The sequence below is a fragment of the Hemitrygon akajei genome, chromosome 14 (assembly GCF_048418815.1).
Source record: "Hemitrygon akajei chromosome 14, sHemAka1.3, whole genome shotgun sequence".
NCBI classification, from domain to species: domain Eukaryota; kingdom Metazoa; phylum Chordata; class Chondrichthyes; order Myliobatiformes; family Dasyatidae; genus Hemitrygon; species Hemitrygon akajei.
The window spans coordinates 6,223,526-6,243,579 of record NC_133137.1 but is presented as its reverse complement, the minus strand read 5'-3'; the positions used below and the strand labels follow the sequence as shown (position 1 = coordinate 6,243,579).

Genomic DNA, 20,054 nt, shown 5'->3' with positions numbered 1-20,054 from the left:
CTTGGGAAAAGGTACTGAGGGGATGTCAGGGGTAAGTTTTTCACACCAAGGGTGGTGTGTTCATGGAATGCACTGCCGGTGGCGGTGGTGGAGGCAGGTACAATAGAGACTTTTAAGAGCCTCTTAGATAGGTACGTGGAGCTTAGAAAAATAGAGGCCAATGCGCTAGGGAAATTCTAGGCTGTTTCTAGGCACACCATTGTGGGCCGAAGAATCTGTAAGGTGCTGTAAATTTCTGTGTTTTTTGATGTAGATTTTGCCAGGATACTGACTCACCAGCAGTTGGACCTTTCAGTTACAGGTGTATTTTTACTACAATCAATTGAAACACCTTGACTCCACACGGTTATCTCGTTTAACTAATTTTGTAACTTCTAAAACCAATTAGCTGCACCAGTGATAATTTGGTGTGTCATATTAAAGGGTATGGATACTTATGCAATCAATTAATTTGTGTTTTATATTTGTAATAAATTTAGATCATTCTGTATAGATCTGTTTTCACTTTGACAGGAAAAAGTCTTTTTCTGTTGATCAGTGACAAAAAAGCCAAATTAAATCTATTGTAAAACAATAAAACATGAAAACTTCCAAGTGGACGGGTGAATACTTTTTAATAGGCATTGTATGCAAAATAATGGACAAAAATATAAATAGGTTGCTTAGCAAGTTGTCAGACAACACAAAACTTGATCGGGGCTGCAGACAGTAAGGGCTGTCAAAGGAAATGGCAGGATGTAGTTGAGATACAGATATGATGGGAAAATTGCAGATAGACTTTAACTTGGACAAATATGAGATGTTGAATTTTAAGAGATCAAATGTAACATTCAAGATTGTCTATTGTCATTCTTCAGCACGTGAGCGTAAAGGAGAACAAAATATCAAAATAAGGGGAGAGGATACAGTTAATGGCAGGACCTGTAACAGTACTGATGTACAGTAAGTCCTTACCTTCCTGAAAATGGTACTGCTGGTAGATGGAGTGGGAATTTTGGCATTCATAACCAGGGGCATAGAGTATAAGAGTTAAGAAGGCATGCTGCAGTTGTACAAAGCTTTGATCAGGCCACACATGAAGTATTGCGCACAGTTCTGGTCACCCTATTACAGGAAGGATGTAAAGGCTCTCGAAAGAGTACAAAAGAGGTTTACTTGGATGCTGGACAGATTAGCTATAAGGAGAAGTTGAACGAACTTGGATTGCTTTGGAAGCTGGGGAGGACCTGTTGGAAGTTAATAAAATTATGCGAGGCATAAATAGGGTAGACAGCCAGGATCTTCTTCTTTGGGTAGAAATGTCAATTGCTCAAAGGCATAGTTTCAAGGTGAGAAGGGGAAAAGTTAATAGGCACATGCAGGCAAGTGCCAGGTGCTTGGAACACACTATCAGGGGTGATAATGGAAGCAGATGGCGTTCAAGAGGCTTTTAGATAGGCACATGAATATGCAGAGAATGGAAGAAAATGGATCATGTGCAGGCAGAAGGGATCAGTTTAATTTGGCACCATGCCCAACACAGACAAGATGGGCTAAAGGACCAGTTCCTATGTTCTATGTGCTAATAGATACATTTAAGAAAGGCTAAAAATATAGGAGTAGACTAACTGGCCTTTTAGGCCTATTTCACAGCATGAGACATACCCAAAAATGATGAGGCCTGCAGTGTGGTGAAGCTAAACACAGGACCAAACACTAACTAAACAGCAAAGACGCCACGCAATATGAAAAGTTAAACAATCTGACAACCAATCAGACTGAAGAACTGCAATCTTATCACATCTAATTGCAAAAGGTGATGGACAATTAAACAGTGAATAGGAGAACATCACCTTCCTTAACAACAGCAGGATCCTATATGCAACTGCTAACAATAAGGCTGAAACATTCACAATCAGTCAATCTTGTCTTGAAATCCCCACAATCACAGAAACCAGTCATCAACCAACTCAATTTTTTTTTGCAAGATACTACCAAACAGCGGAGGGCACAGGATTCAGCTAAGGCTATTGGATCAGAAAACACCTAAGGGTTGTACTGAATTCCAGTGCTCCAGAACTAGATGCTTTTTCTAGCCAAGCTGCTAACATCTACCTGACGATGTAGAAAATTGCCCAGGTATGCAGGACAAATCCAGACCAACCTGGTGAAAGCCCTGTTGATCAACTCACAATCATCAGTAAAATAATGGAAATTGCTAATGAGCTATCAAGCTCAATTATTCAACAGAATTCCAGTATTGATCAGTATTCAAAATTTATTTCTATTTCTACATAAACTGTATTTCTTTTAAATACAGTCGAGAATGTTTGGGCTTTGTTTAGATGATGGTAATGATTATAAACATTGTTAGTCTTTATTTAACAGATTCTTAGATCACATTTCACTTAGAAATTCTCTTGCATGAATTGAAACCATTCTTAACTACTGTTAATCCCAAGAGAAAAATAAAGAAAATATCCAATTGACTCCCCCCCCACCCCCCGCCCACCGCAATAAGGTGAAAAGACATGTTGAGTATTCTGACAGCCTGACAGTCTTTTAGAAGGATACAGGAAATATTAAATTACCAATGGGAAAAACAAGCTGCAGGGTATTTATGAAATATTCAATTTGAAGCCCAATAGGGAACAAAGATGAATAAGCAACTTCAAAACAAAATCAGTTCTAATGAATAATACTGCTTGTGATTAGAACAAATCTAAAACATCTCTACACACTTCACTTCATAGGCTGCTCTTGACCTCCTAATCTTCCATGCTAACAAGCCACATACCTGATTACCATAACTCATTTAATTACTTGGTAAAAATACCAGGACATTTGGCAATCATTCTTTCAAAACTAGAACATTTTCTCCATTCTATTATACACACATATTATGGAATAATGATTAATTCTTCAAGTTCAGGTTTATTAGCATCTCAACTGCACATACATACAGCCAAACGAAACAATGTCCTCCAGACCATAGTGCTCCCACACAACATATATATTACACAGTACAGAAACCAACATATTATACAATAAATAAGTTAATAAAATATAATTCAAAATACATGTAAAGTGTAACACAAGTATACAGTAAAGAGTAGAGGAAGCAGTTCACTGTCCTACTGATGAGACCTTGGTGGTGGCAGAGTATTCATTAGTCTTACCACCTGAGGGAAGTAGCTATTACCCCAGTCTGGCAGTCCTGCTTCTGATGCTTCTATACCTCCTTCCTGGTGGTAGTGGATCAAAGAGATTGTGGGATGGGTGGCAAGGGTCCAAATAAATGTCACAAGTAGGATACAAAAAGATCTTTTCAGAGATTCTTAGATAGGTACATGGAGCTTAGAAAAATAGAGGGCTCTATAGTAGGTTAAATTCCAGGCAGCTTCTAAAGTAGGTTACATGGTCAGCACAACATTGTGGGCCAAAGGGCCTGTAATGTGCTGTAGATTTCTATGTTCTAAATAGACAGGAGAGAGACCCTGATGAACCTCTCAGCAGTTTTTGCTGTCCTCTGTCAGAACTTGCGGTCCACTGCCTTACAGCTTCTGTACCACACAATGATGCAGCCAGACAGAACACTCTTGATGGTGCTCCTGTAGAAAGTTGTTAGAGTGGGAGTGGGGAGCCTTGTATGCCTCAATCTCCTCAAAAAGTGTAGATGTTTCTGTGCCTTCTTAAGTAGTGAGGAGATGCTGTGGGTCCATTATGTGCACACCAAGGAACTTTGTTCTCTTCATTCTCTTTACAGCAGAGCCATTGATGTGAAACAGAGAGAGGTCGACCTGTGCTTTCCTGAAATCCACAATCATCACTTTTGTCTTGTCCATGATGAGGCACAGGTTGTTGTTCCCATACCATTTGACAAACCTCTCCTCCTCCTCTCTGTAAGCCAATTCATCTTGATGGAAGACTCCAGTCATTCTGAGTTGGCAGCAGCATTTCAAGCTCCACCGTGCTGAGCACTGGTGCTCCTTGGATTGCGTGCTCAGTCCGCTGCTGACTCACGACTGCACAGCCAGATTCAGCTCAAACCACATCAAGTTTGCTGATGATGCTGCAGTGGTTAGCCTTGTCGGCAACAATTATGTTAATGACATGGCTAACAAAAATAGGTGAATACCAATACATGCCAGACTGACTCCCCACACCCTACTAATTTACCTCATTTAATTACGTAGTAATACCAACAAAAGATATTTATCTGCCTTTCCCACTTCTCTCACCACCCCATCCCCCTAACCCTTCCAATAAGAATAGAGATTGAATTCCTCTTAAAAAATCTCCTTTTTCACAAATGTGGCTTCCCTTCTTCTGTGGTTGATAAAGCACAGTACTGCATTTTTCACTCCTTCCTCAAAACAGAGATTTCAGGTAACCCTTACCTCTATGTTCTCCTCTCTCCTTCAGTGCTCTCAATTTTGCTCTCTTGCCCATATCCACTCCATTACCTTTTTTTGTCCTTCCTGCTTCAATATTTCACCCAAAATATCCCGCCACCCCCCCCCTGCACAAACTGGTCCCCCAATTTGCAATGTTAGCGTTCATTTTGAGAGGCCAAGAATATAAAAGCAAGGATGTAATGCTGAGGCTTTATAAGGAATTGGTCAGACTCCACTTCGAACATGGTGAGCAGTTTTGGGCTCCTCATCTTAGAAAGAATGTGCTGGCATTGGAGAGGGTCCAGAGCAGGTTCATGAGAATGATCCCGAATATGAAATGATTAATGCATGAGGAGCATTTGATGGCTTTGGGTCTATATGCGCGAGAGTCTCATTGAAACATATGAATATTGAAAGGCCTGGATAGAGTGGGTGTGGAGAGGAGATTTTCAATAGCAGGGGAGTCTAGGACCAGAGGGTGCAGCCTCAGAATACAATGACATCTCTTTAGAACAGAGTTGAGAAGGAATTTCTTTAGCCAGGAGGTGGTGAATCTGTTAAATCCATTGTCACAGGTGGCTCTGGAGGCCAAGTCATTGGGTAGATTTAAAGCAGAAGTTATGTTCTGATATGTCTAAAGCTTCTTGATTAGTATGGGCATCAAAAGTTATGGGAAGAAGGCAGGAGAATGGAGTTGAGATGTAAATCACATGATGAGCAGACTTGATGGGCTGAATGGCCTAATTCTACTCCCATGCCCTTCATCTCCCCTTTAATGTTTCCCATTATCAGATTCCAGCACTGGTAGCCTTGGTATTCTACCTTTCACCCTCTAGCAGGTCCCTCGACCTCTAACCTCTTGCGCCACCCACTCCCGTCAACCAGGTTCCATCTATCTTTTTAGTACTTGTTCCACCTATCACCTATCCCTTCTTGATCCACTTCCAGGCCCTTGCCTCACCCCACACCATTCACCTTTCCTGATGCACGGTCTCAACAACTCGTCAGCAACTCCCCCCACCCCACCATAAATGTTTCTCCAGCGTTTGCTTGTTCCAGATATTAACCTGCCACTCATTTATGTCAATCTGAAGAACGCCACAAAATGATGACCCACAGATGTTTCAAAGTGAATTTGTTGTGTAAGCTGCTTCAAGGTGATTCAATTTATGAACATATCATACAAGTGCAACTGTTTTACAAGTCAACTGAAGGTCAGATCTCCCATTCATCCATCATCTTATGCCTTAGTTTCCAAGGATGCCAAGATCAGTTCTATTTTGTCATATTTTGGGCATTCATTTTCTTACACTCTCCCATTAGAATTGTCTATTTGTACCAAATTCAGCAATAGCTCTGATTTTGCCATTTTCATTTCTTTTCAGCAGATGCCAATTTTTGTCATTTTAAAATTTCAGTTCAAATGATGGTATCAAATTAGTTATTTCTCATTTTTCTCATGAAGGTGCATAGATTTCACTGCAAGGCAGCTCTCATTCCTTTCAGCACCACAATTTTTATTTTCCTGAAACTTCAGCTATTAAATCAAGTCAAGTCACTTTTTATTGTCATTTCAACCATAACTGCTGGTACAGTACACAGTATTGTCTCTAATTAAGGCGAGTTGTTGTAATATAAAGGGTACAGTTTTACGGTGGTGGCTCAGAGACTCCTGGATGTTTGCATGAATCATTGAAGGTGGCAGATGAGGAAGTTAATCAAAAATATATTCAGATTCAAAGGCTTCAAAATCGAAACGCAGAGTACAAGTTACAAAGATACATTATAAAATATTTGGTGAGCCACAATTGAAAAGCATGTCCATTTCAGCTTTAAGAAATATGTGAAGATTTTGCAGAAAATACAGAATGCAATTATTAAAATATTTGAGAGACTTGCATCATGTCAAAGGAGAATCTGGGGCTGTTCTTATAAGAGACATGGTTGAGAGGAAACCATGTGTGTGATCTGGCCAGAGTTGATAGAGGTAAACCATTCTCATTTATTGGGAAAAACCAGAAGTTCTGCATGTCTGTGGGTTATGGATAGGAAGCAAAACTAACTGCATTGCTCTTGGGGGGAGCTAAAATTCTTTAAAGAAGCAAATTACTGCAATTATATAGTGCTTTGTTGAGACAAGATCTGAAATGCAATCCTGGTCTACTTACCTATAAATGGACATACTTGTTACTGAGGGATTGTCGTGAAGATTCATTATACTGGTTCTAGAAGAGATTATAATGAAGATTCATTATCATGGTTCTAGGGATGTCATAGGAGGATGGATTTAGCAGACTGTTTTTCTCCCTGATCTCTCAAATTCAGAACAATGAATGGGTACCTCATTGGGACAGACAATATCCTTAAAGGGCGTGATAGCATTTCCACTGGTTCAGGAGTCAAAAACTGAGAGTCACAGTCTAAAAATAAGAGGCGGGGCATTTAGTACTAAAATAAGTAGAAAATTTCTTCACAGAATGGGTGATGAATCTTTGGAATTCTCTGCTCTATAGGGCAAAGGAGGTGTAGTCAATATTTTATTCAAAACTGAGATCAATACATTAATGACTACTTAGAGGAATGAAGTCATATGGGAATAGGGCAGGAGAATGGTACAGAGATATATGATCTTGATTTTACTGAATGTTAGAGCAGGCTCAAGGGGCTGAATGGCTTATGATCCCATTACTTTTGTTCTGATGTGAGTAGCTTCTTTCTGTAAAGTTAGCATTCCATTTTGTGATTTAAAGAATGATAAAAAAATGAGGCACTGGTGGATCAGAAGTTATTAAACAGAGAAAATGAAAATACTTGAATAAAACAGTCCAGGATGCAAGCCGTAGAGGACTGGCTGAGCTGCCAAATTGGACCAGTGAACAATGGAAAAGTCAGACGTAGAGGTAAAAAACAGCTCTGTATTATAAACATTCAATGTGTTTATCTGATAATTTTGCAAAGTTTGAAGCTTTTCTGGCCTTTAAGAACGTGATAAAGATTTAGTGGAGCACAGGACAAATCCAGAAATGAAAGGACACAAAGTTCATTATTTAAATTCTGAGAGTGAAACTGACTTACCAACACTAGCAATCTAGAATACAGAAGCTGAAATAATGAGAATGGGGAAGATTTAAAGATGTAACAATTCACTGCTTGAGGAGGAAGAGAAATTAGGGTAACGATTCCCACAGCCATTTATCTGCAGAGCATGTTGCAGAACTTAGTAGAGATTTCTGAGGAATATGTGGCATACAGTGTAATTTACTAAATATGTTTCAGCCCGTAACATTTGGTAATATGAGATCAGAGAACTAGAAAAGGTCAGCTCTGTGGTGCAAAAAATATCACTGATTTTAAGATAATTTAAAGATAATCAATAAAGAAAATATTTATTAAGCATTCTAACCGCCAATCCATCAATTTACAAGACATGTCACTCAAGGACTTGGGCTATTTTTTTTTGCGTGACTATATGTTTACTGCTATGTGCTATCCATGCCTTGTGCTGTATGTGACTGTTGGTACTGTGTTTTGCACCTTGGCCCTGGAGGAACACTGTTTCATTTGGCTGTATTCATGGATATTCTTGTATAGTTGAATGACAATTGAACTTGACCTAAAGAGTGTAGTGAGTTAATATTCTAACAGTAGCTGTAAGCAAATGACACCCATTAAACTGGAGCTCCTCAGAGCTGAACAACAATCCAAAATTATTTTAGCCTCAAAAAATGTGTTTCTTCTGCCATCCTCCTTCATTTTGTTATCTTCAACTGATGTTTCTGAAGTAAACTAAATTGCAGGAACCCCAAGCAAACTGAGTGCTGGCTTAGATGTGGAAATCTTGGGATTATACGTTGACACATATTCTCTTCATTTTCTTTTACTTTGTAAAAGCTACCATACAAACATCACCCAATATTCCAGTCAGATCTAGATGCTCTTAGCTATAAAATCCAACATCGAAGAACAACATTGGTGGGACTTAGTTCCTAAATGATTGTTAACAGCAGGTGATACTCATTACATCGTACTTGGAAACATGCTCAAAACTTTGCTTTCTGGGCTCTCATTGTCTGTAGAATTTTGTCAATGTCAGTTAAAATTGAAAAGGCCCCATACCATATTTTATGTTAGATCATTCATGTTAGCAAATGATTAAGCACCTTAACTAAAGTGCTCTGATAAAATATAGAAAGAATACCACAACTGAAGGGCAGTGAATATTCAGATAACACTGACTAGAGTAAAATAATGTGGTTAGTTTACCCTTCAGGTTCATGGTTCACTGTTCAGAAACAAAATGGATGAAAGAAAAATAGAGGGTTACGGGGTAGTGTGGGTTTAGTACTTTTTTTTAAGGATATATGGGTTGGCACAACATCGAGGGCTGAAGGGCCTGTACTGTGCTGTAGTATTCTGGTGTCTAAAATGATTGGAACTCAGTGGGTGAGGCGACATCTATGGAGAGAAATGGAACAGTTGATGTTTCGGGTTATGACCCTTCATCAAGCTTGGCCCAATACCTCGACTGTCCACTTCCCTTCACAGATGTGGTCTGACTCACTGAGTTCCTCTTGTATTTAGTTCCTTTCTCCAAATTCCTGCATTAACTGGAATCTCGTGTCTCAATTTTACCAATTCAGAAAAATGTTAATATGTGCAATGACTATTAATCAAGCTTAGAATTACTTTTAAATGTTTTAATAACTGGTCACCCCTAGATCAATTAGTAACATGCATAAGTGAAAATCCTCAATGCTTTAAAACCTTCACCAATCCCACAATTTAAAAATATTGTGCTCCTTCAAATCTGCGCTCTCGCAGTGCAGATCACCAGTGGCAGCCGTATCCTTAGCTGCCAAGCTCTTCAATACTGGAACTCATCCTCTAAATCTTTCCCATCTTTAGGATGCTCCTTAAATTCTACTTCACCACGGTTTTTGTTATTTTTCTTCCTAATTCTTTTTATCCATTTGTGTCAGATTTTATCTCATAGCAACTATTTATACTTAAATATTTACAATTCCAAAAATGATCTAGAAAAATAATGACGGTTAACACTTAAAAGTACAAACTGCATGTACAGAGAAGGGCTAAATAGGAAATAGCATTCAGTGTGAAAATTACATTTAAAAATGCTAAGTTTGACATTTGAAACAGAGACAGCGATGCACAGATCAGTGAACAATCAGCTGAAGCATGCACTTCACTTTTCTCTTTGCACTGCTTACTGATCTGCTCTGTACTTCCAACTGCATCTTCTTTGGTTCTGCGTTAGACAATTATTCAAAGGATCACAGCACTGCTTCAGTTTTGAAAAAAAATCTTCTACCAGTTCGTGCAGCCGCAAGACTCAAGGAGATGTACGGCAATTTTAAATTTTAATTGTACCACTGAGCCTCCCATTGGTGTGTACAGCCAATAAACAACAAAGGCAGTACTAGCTGCATGCAAATATCACTGACATTTTCAATCAGCTGATGAGCAATAAGCCATGTAAGCTTTGAAAGCTGGTGGGAATATGGATTTCGACTGTAGGAATATGCAGTAAGCAGTATTGTATAGAAAGCACTGTCAGCTTGAAGACATTTGTGAATGAGACAAAAATGGAATGTATATCTCTGTAAGCTTTGGAATTACAAATGAATATCTAATGAAAAGGCAGATAGACTTGCATTTCACGAACAACTTCAGGACATCATTAAATGCTTTACAGCAAGCAGCACCGTGAAATAGGCACTGTTGTAATTTTGCAATTGTGACTGCCGATTTGTTCACAGCAAATTTTTAAAACAGTAATGTGATAATATTCAGGTTTATTTCAGAACAATGTCCATCGAGAGGTAAATGTTGTCCAAGTTTCTGGAACAGCTTGGCTGATCAAGTATCGTGAGATCACAACATCTTGAAGACTAGTCAGTGATTCAGTTTAACAACTCATCCAAAAGTCCAGCATCTCCAACCCCTGAAGCATTTTCAGTAGTACAAACGTAAACCTAGATTATTCTAAGCACTCTAGTTTCTGGAGTAACACTTGAACACACAATTTTCTGTAGGGTAATGAACAGTTGAGCCATATCCTCTTACAGTATACGAAAGCTACAGTGAACAGTTAGCCCTGACAGCAAATTCCAAATGCAGTGGATTCCGGTTAATTGAGCCATCAGTTAATTGGGGCAGCCGTTTATTTGGGACAACTCTTAAAGAACAAAACTAATCAAGAAAGTAGCCAGGATTCTCTTCCATTAATTGGGACACTATGCCACTTAATTAGGACAGGAGACTGTTGCTGAACTGGTTCTAACTAGCATCAGTCCCGTGTGCTTGGCCATTAGATGCTACACCATGCTTAGAGCGAACTGTTTTTAAAATGAATCAATTGCGTGTGCTTGTGTGTAAAAAGCAGTGATTTTTGTTACTGTTAATTGGTGAGAAATAAGCAGTAAGACGATTCTGAACTGTTTTGCTAACTGTGGTTTCAAACATTTGGGCTTGTAAATGCCAGAAATAGCTGGGAGTGAAAATGAAACAATTTTACTATTTCATCAAGTAAGGAAATACAAAGAATTTGAAGGTATCACCAATCATCTTGAATACTACAATGGAAATAGAAAATTAGAAGATATTGTATGAAGGCAGTCTATTATCAGTACTAGGTTTCTGCACTGATTTTGTTCGTTGGATACACTGGATGAATTCCTCCGTCGATAACTATTTGGAACTACTGTAGTTTTATACTACTGTAGTACTATAGTACTTCCTTAGAAGGTTGGCGTCATTCAATGTCTGTAGTGAGATGCTGAAGATGTTCTATAGGTCAGTTGTGGAGAGCGCCCTCTTCTTTGTGGTGGCGTGTTGGGGAGGAAGCATTAAGAAGAGGGACGCCTCACGTCTTAATAAGCTGGTAAGGAAGGCAGGCTCTGTTGTGGGCAAAGTACTGGAGAGTTTAACATCGGTAGCTGAGCGAAGGGCGCTGAGTAGGCTACGGTCAATTATGGATAACTCTGAACATCCTCTACATAGCACCATCCAGAGACAGAGAAGCAGTTTCAGTGACAGGTTACTATCGATGCAATGCTCCTCAGACAGGATGAAGAGGTCAATACTCCCCAATGCCATTAGGCTTTACAATTCTATCGCCAGGACTTAAGAACTTTTTAAAAGCTATTATTAATGCTTTTTGAGATAGTGATTTAGATGCATATCATATTTTTTTTACTGAGTTAAGTATTGTATGTAATTAGTTTTGCTACAACAAGTGTATGGGACATTGGAAAAAAGTTGAATTTCCCCATGGGGATGAATAAAGTATCTATCTATCTATAGGTAGTTTATAATTTGTTCTGTATTTCACTTAAATACATAATTTGTTACTCAGTTTGTCTTTTTCATACCTTTTTAACTTTCCATGAAACCAGCTAATTGGGACAGCAACTTAATTGAGCCAAAATGTACTGGTCCCAGTTAACCAGAAGAGTGTGAGTGTGTTTCTGCTTCTGCCTCGACCACTACTCTAGGCAATGCATTCCAGGCAACCACCACTCTCTGCGTAAAAACTTTCCCCTTTCATCTCCTTTGGAACTAACTCCTCTCATCTTAAACGCAAGCCCTCTGGTATTAGACATTTCAACACTTGGAGATATTGTCTGTGCACTCTTTTATGTCTCTCATAATCTTATAAACCTCTATCATATCTCCCCCAGCCTCCACCATTCCACAGAAAACAACCCAAGTTTGTCTAACCTCTTGTTAGAGAATGCACTCTCTATTCCAGGTAACATCTTGATAAACCTCTTCTTTATCCTATCCAAAGCCTGAACATCCTTTCTATAATGAGGCAACTAAAACTGTATGCAACACTCCAGATGCAGACTAATTAGTGTTTTATAAAGCTGAACATAACTTCCTAATTTTTGAACTCAATGCCTCGACTAATAAAAGCAAGCCTTCTTGACCACTCTATCAACCCGTGTAACCACTTTCAGGAAGATATGAACCTAGAATTCAAGATCCCTCTGCTCATCATCACTGTTCAGGTTTGTGCCTTTATCAATCTCTTTGTATTTGACCAACCAAGGTGCAACACTTGACATTTGGCCAGGTTGAGCTGTCCGCCATTCCTCTGTCCATTTCTGCACTTGATCTCTATCCTGCTGTAGTTTTGCCAATCTTCTGCGCTATTCACAGCACCACCAACCTTCACATCATGTGCAAACTTATTAACCAACCCATCTACAGTTTCATCCAGGTCACTTGTATACATCACAAACAGTAAAGATCCTAGTATTAACCCCTGTGGAACACAACTAATTACAGACCTCCAGCTAGGATAAGCCCCTTCAACCACTACCTTCTGTCTTCTCTGGGCAAGCCCAAATGGCCAAATCACCATCGTTCCCATGCATTGTAATCTTCTGGATGAGCTTCCCATGAGGGACCTCATCAAATGCCTTACTAAAATCCTTGTAGACAACATCCATAGCTCTATTTTCATCAATCACCATCGTCAATAAACTCAATCAATTTAGTAACACATGATTTGCCCTGTACAAAACCATGTTGGCTCTCCCTAGTTAGGCCGTGGTTTTCCAAATTTTCATAAATCCTGTCCCTAAGAATTCTATCCAGTAGCATCCCTTCTACCAATGTGGGGATCACCGGTATAGAGTTTCCAGATTTACTCCTATTCCCTTCCTGCCTAATGAAACAACATTCCTACTCGAAAGTCCTCCAGGACTTAGCCTCTCCCAATAACCCGGAGTATATCCCATCAGGTCTTGAGGATTTATTCACCATAATGCTCTTTAAGAGCCCTAGCAGTACCTTCTCCTTTACCTCAAAGTGCCCTAGCATATAAATACACTCAGCATCGAGCACCCCATCCTCCACATCTTTTTCCTTGGTAAATAAAGATATAAAGTACTCATTAATGACCTCACCCACATCCTCCACATCCAACCAAATGTTCCCCCTTTTACTCTTGAGTGGTTCCTCTTGCTCTTCGTGAATGCCTTGGGATCATTTTCAATCATACTTGCAAAGGACTTTTCATGGCCCCTCCTGGCTTGCCTAATTGCCTTGTTGAGTTCTTTTCTGGATTCTTTATACTCCTCAAGGGCACTGTTTGATTTTAGCTTCCTAAGCTTTACATACTCTCCTTTTTCTTCTTGACTGAATTCATCACTTCTTTCAACATTCAAGGTTCTCTTACCTTCACATCCTTGTTCTTCTTTCTTACTGAAACTTAATGGAATATCTATCTTATAATTTATAGTATATTTATATATTGTACTGTACTGCTGCCGCAAAACAATAGATTTCATAACATAAGTCAATGATAATAAACCTTACTCTGACTTACGGTTATGTACCCAAAGTTCTTAATTTCTGGTAGAGGAAACAGTTTCTCTCTATAATACCATATTGTGAGTATAATACAAAGACTTTCAACGTTTGCTCATTTAGGTACCCTAAAATACTTCAAATGGAGGAGCAAACTGCTTTGGAAATAAATAATCAGAACAGAAAATGTTTGAACTGCTCAGCAGCTCGAGTAACATCCATATAACCATAACAGCACGGAAATAGGCCATCTCGGCACTTCTAGTCCATGCCGAATGCTTACTCTCACCTAGTCCCACCGACCTGCACTCAGCCCATAACCCTCCATTCCTTTCCTGTCCATATACCTATCCCATTTTTTAAAAAATGACAATATCGAACCTGCCTCTATCACTTTTACTGGAAGCTCGTTCCACACAGCTACCACTCTCTGAGTAAAGAAGTTCCCCCTTGTGTTACCCCTAAACTTTTGCCCCTTAACTCTCAATTCATGTCCTCTTGTTTGAAACTCCCCTACTCTCAATGGAAAAAGCCTATCCACATCAACTCTATCTATCCCCCTCATAATTTTAAATACCTCTATCAAGTCCCCCCTCAACCTTCTACGCTCCAAAGAATAAAGACCTAACTTATTCAACCTTTCTCTGTAACTTAGGTGCTGAAACCCAGGTAACATTCTAGTAAATCTCCTCTGTACTCTCTCTATTTTGTTGACATCTTTCCTATAATTCGGTGACCAGAACTATACACAATACTCCAAATTTGGCCTCACCAATGCCTTGTACAATTTTAACATTACATCCCAACTCCTATACTCAATGCTTTGATTTATAAAGGCCAGCATACCGAAAGCTTTCTTCACCACCCTATCCACATGAGATTCCACCCTCAGGAAACTATGCACCATTATTCCTAGATCACTCTGTTCTACTGCATTCTTCAATGCCCTACCATTTACCATGTAGGTCCTATTTTGATTAATCCTACCAAAATGTAGCACCTCACACTTATCAACATTAAACTCCATCTGCCATCTTTCAGCCCACTCTTCTAACTGGCCTAAATCTCTCTGCAAGCTTTGAAAACCTACTTTATTATCCACAACGCCACCAATCTTAGTATCATCTGCATAATTACTAATCCAATTTACCACCCCATCATGGATTTGAAGCTCCTTTCCGGGGAACACGCTAAGACGGTAGCGCGATATTAATATGCAGCAGCCTCTCCAGACTCTGGATTGGGGATTGCCAAACATTATATGGATTTTCTGGTGTAGTCTGTTTTGTCATATGCTTTTGTGATATCTTTCTGGAGGAACGTTGTTTCATTTCTTAACTGCATTGCATTTGTGGTTTCTAAATGACAATAATCTGAATCATCCAGATCATTGATGTATATGACAAACAACATTGGACCCAAGTACAGATCCCTGAGGCACACTACTAGTCACCAGCCTCCAACATGATAAAGTTATCCACCACTACTCTCTGGCATCTCCCATCCAGCCACTGTTGAATCCATTTTACTACTTCAATATTAATACCTAACGATTGAACCCTCCTGACTAACCTTCCGTGAGGAGAGAAGCAGGGACAATGTTTCAGGTCAAGGACTGACAAAGAAAGAAAGAAATATTTAATTTGCTTGTGAGGTAGCAATGGAGAGAACCAAATAAATTACTGTGGTAGGGTAAAAATCAATACTGCCATGGCAACAATTACTTTAAAAACTGGCAGCTGGACACAGAAAAAAATTGAAATAGAGAGGTACAGCTAGCTCTGTAGAGAGGAAAAACTAGTCACCCTACTTCCCCTCTTGTCACCCTCTCCACTATCCTCTTTCATATCTTCCCTTTCTTCACACTTGCACCTCCCTCCACTCTTCCCTGCTGTTCTCTCACATCTCCCCCTCCCTCTCTTACCCTTCCCATTTTTCTCTTTCCTTTTCACACCTTCTGACTCTTCCTCCTCCATCACTATTTTCCCCTCTTCTATTACCCTTTCTCTTCTTCCCCTATATTTTCACTGCTTTCTCTCTCTCTCTCTCTCTACTTCCTCACTTACCCCTTCTCATCCTCTGTCCTCTCAATGCCTACCCTCCTCTACTTTCCCATTCTCCCTGCAGTTGATCATTCTTCTTCTCCTTTTCCTCTCATTCTGTCTCTGGGCCTTCTTGCCTCACCTCCTCGCTCTTCCCATATCCTCTTCTTTACAAAGTCAAGGAAATATAATCCTAACCTAAGTATCATTGTGGGGAATTCCAGCTACATCCCTTCCAAGGCGTGAGAATATCAGCCAAGTCTTCCTCGGGAGTCAGAAGGTCTTAAACAGCCTTGGCTCTGCTTTGGCTGAAGACACATATGATAGTACACAGAAGAATTTGGAAGAAGACTAATGATTTTTACTTGAACAAGATTATGCATTTTTAACACTACATAATAATGTCAAACATATGTTTAAATTTTGCTCCACTGAAAATGGATGGTCAAATGGCAGCATGTCCTGTTTCAAAAGACTGATATGAGACTCTGAACTCGGTGGAAGTTGATGTTCAGACATGGAAGAAGCTCATCTTCTGCCTATGTACTTTGCAGATAAATAAGTCCATTGCAAACATTCACACTGCACAAGAACCTTCGCTCCTCTGTAGCTGCAGATCTTTGACAGATAAGTAACTACTGTTCCTTCAGCCTCTGGTGTTGCTCTTACTAATGTTCATCTTTATCCTCATTTATCTTTATCTCATCCACAACAAGATGCACCATGCTGATGTGACAGCTAACAACTCCAAGATAAAATGGAGCAACCTCCTAAGTTTACAAGAAAGTTATTTCCAAGTTTTATAAAACTCGTTCTCAGCACAAGTTCTATGAACAACAGCTTTGCACCAGTAACTAGTAAAGCATTGGTGAAATTTAAGTACCTGTTGACAAATTCACATTGTATTTGTTCAGCCTTGTTCAATACAATTGTTTGCTTTCACTAGCCAGTTGCAGGAGCCCAGGTGGATTCATAGCATCCTTCGAACTGAAAAAGCAATGTGCTGAAATTGTGTTCAATCACTTGGGCATGTTCAGGTAAAAGAAGTGGAAGTAAGAGGACTGGTGCTGTCACTACAAGTGACCAGTCACTACCAAATCCCAATTAAAGGGGGAAAAAATTAACACATTATCCCCATTCTCTATCTTCTAACTGCTAACCTATTTTCTATCCCCATGAGTGGTTTGACTACAATTGCATCCCCTCTCAGTTTTTGTTAATGACCTGGTACATGGAACCTTATGAGTAGGTCCTTGGAGACGCCCTGATATATCAAGTTAGTTATTACCTTTAAAAATTCAACTAGTCTCTTTAGACTTGACTTATTTTAACAACCCAATGCAGACACTATACCAGTTCAGCCCTGAAAGACAATAAAAGGGTTTGCAATACTTAGTCTTTGACATTGTTAACAATATTAGTAACTAAATTGAAATAATACTGAGAAACTAACATTTTCAACATGAATGGAATAACATGTTCCAAAAAACAGTGCAAATAAAATGTTGTTTCTATTGCTAATTAAGAGCCTATCATAAAAAGTAGCAATACCACGCACATTGAGAAGCTTTCATAGCGGCTTAACTCCTCACATGCTTTGGTAGCCTCAGAGCGTTTGTAATGTTGGAGGAAGTTTCATGTTACCATATACTGTACACTTCATACACCATAGTATAAACTTGTCATATCAGCAATTCGATTCAGGGGATAAATTTTGCTGCATTAGAAATTATGATAGATGTTTTCATTGATTACATGACTTGCTCTTACTGAAAATACAGTATTTTTCTGCCTTTGGGCATGTTATGTAAATTTTACCACTCACATAATTATTCATATTACCGCTCCACCCTAGGTTCCCAATGCTCAACTTATGTCTAGTCCATACACACAAACAAGCTTTTGGGAGACCAGTGGGAAGAATCTGCCAACAGCTGCGGGGCTACAGGCATCTTCTGCCACAAGAGAACTCGCTCAGTTGGAGGCAATATCTGTATGGTCGAGTTAAGCATCCTGGTTGGCCATTATACTGCCAGTCAGCCATATTTCCAACTTACAAACTGTTCGGGTTATCTATTGGCATCGGTTTATTATTGTCACATGTACCTAGATACAATGAAAATCTTGCCTTTCATGGTGTTCATACAAATCAAACATTAACACAGTGTATTGAGGTAGAACAAGTTAAAACAATAACAATGCAGAATAACATGTAAAAGCTGAAGAGAAAGTACAATGTAGATAGACAAAGTGTAAGATCATAATGTGGTAGATTGTGAGGTTAAGAGTTCTACTTATGGTACAAATGCCTGATACCCAAGGAGACCTGTATACTGTTTCAAAGTTCACAGCACTGACAAGTAAGGAACAATTCTGAAGCAAGTACAGAATGTGGTATTCAATATTATAAACAATGGATACTCAAGTACAATGTCATGCTGTGGTATTCCATATTATAAACAATATGCATACGGATATTCAAACAGTATTAGCTCCTACCATGGCTATTTTGAATCCATGTCCTGGTTCACCCAATATGCTGTCCCGAGGAAGTCTGCAGTCTTCAAAAATTAGGTTTGCAGTGGAAGATGCTCTAATTCCCAATTTATCTTCTTTCTTTCCCAAGGAAAGTCCTGGTGTAGGCATAGGAACCAAGAAAGCACTTATTCCCTGTAAATGTATTGCAAGCAAAACACTTTAGGTACATTGGCATACAAAAGCTGAATATGTGAGTTTGTTTTTAAAATGGTTTCAACTTCCATTTTACAATGTTCATATTCTCTCATATAACTTCCTCTGTCAAGTTCTGTCACCATGAAACATCTTTAATATAATTGCACTCTTGACTGTACTGGTAATTGCTCAGTTTGTGTGAAAAGCCACCCACACAAACTGCACAATATCCAGTTCAGCTGAGAGAGCAAATAGAGTTTACGTATCAGTTTGTCACAGGCAGGATCAGAGCCTGTGTATTCCTCAAGCAGAGGCCAATAACTGGAACTACATTTAACAACCTGCATGGTTATTGATAGAGATAGATCTACAATGTCAGTCTACAGTGAATAGCAGGGTCCCAGGGAGACTTGTAGAACAGAGACCCAGGGCCACAAGTACAGAGTTCCCTGGAAGTGGTGACAAAAGTAGAAAAGATGATGAAGAGGGCATATGGCGCACTTGCCTTCATTATTCAGAACAATGAGTGCAAGAGCTTGGGTGCCAGTTAACATCTGTACAAGATTTGGTGAGATTACACCCGGAATATTGCGCACATTTCTGGTCACCGTATTATAGTAATGATGTGATTAAGTAAAGAAGGCTTAGGTTATGCGGAGTGACTGAACAGACTGGGCCTGTTTTCTCTGGAATGAAGGAGGTCGTGAAGTGACTTTAGAGGTTTATAAAATTGTGAATGGCATAAACTAGGTAGATCAGTCTTCTTCCCAAGAAAGGGGAGTGTAAAACTGGAGAGTATAAAGGAGAGGGGACCCTGAGGGGCAGGTTTTTGTTTTACACAGTTGGCGCTGGGTATAAGGACTGCCTGAGGATGTGTTAGAGACAGGTATAATTACACCATTCAAACCACAATTAGACAGGTATATGGCACCACTTTTCATTTTCACATACTTCACAAATTTGATTTGAAACATTGTTTAAAGGGATATGGGCCAACGCAGGCAAATGGAACTGGCTCAGAAATTCACCTTGGTTGACATGGGCTGCTTAGGTCAAAAGCCTACTTCCGTGCTGAATCTATGAACCTATGTCCAGTGGATGAGATAAAATGCCAATAATGAAAAGAAAACAAAAGAATAAATGGGAACTATGGACACAACCGAAGAATAACAAAGATTTTAAAAAATAATAAGTCACAATCAGGAATTTACAGACAGAACAAATTAGTGATGAAAATCAGTGCACTAAGTAGGGTGGAAAGACTTCAAGGAGAAAGACAATTTCGACATAAAGATTAGCACTTAGCTGAAATGCAAGAGGTTGATTAAAGCACAATTTTACAACAGCCAGTGAATGGTAAACTCCATGCAGTGATGTGCTATTCTGAGTCAAATAACAGCTAGGTTGAAACTGGGTCATTACATTTCTATTAGGACTGCATCTATCAGCTCCTGATTACAGGTGATCCCCATGTTAATGGGGGGATTCTGCTCCTTAAAAAATGGTCTTAGCTCAGTCTTCAAAGCCTTAACATCTGCACATTCATCAAGAAACACAATTTGAATAAAATAAGCTTTGTTTTTAAATTCTGTACTTTTCCCACATAAATTGAGTGAGAATGAAT

At 39.2% G+C, this 20,054-nt stretch overlaps 1 protein-coding gene across 3 annotated transcripts in view; it reads right to left on the bottom strand.

Annotated features, from left to right (window-relative positions):
• acads (acyl-CoA dehydrogenase short chain) overlaps positions 1-20,054 on the bottom strand; it is a 134,403-nt gene that overhangs the window by 61,162 nt on the left and 53,187 nt on the right. For 2 of the 3 annotated variants that reach the window (XM_073065424.1, XM_073065423.1), the window contains exon 6: positions 18,257-18,427. The exons of the other annotated variant lie outside the window; for it this stretch is intronic. In XM_073065424.1, the coding sequence (XP_072921525.1) occupies positions 18,257-18,427 (171 nt within the window). The remainder of the gene's footprint in view (positions 1-18,256; positions 18,428-20,054) is intronic. 3 annotated transcript variants of the gene reach the window in all.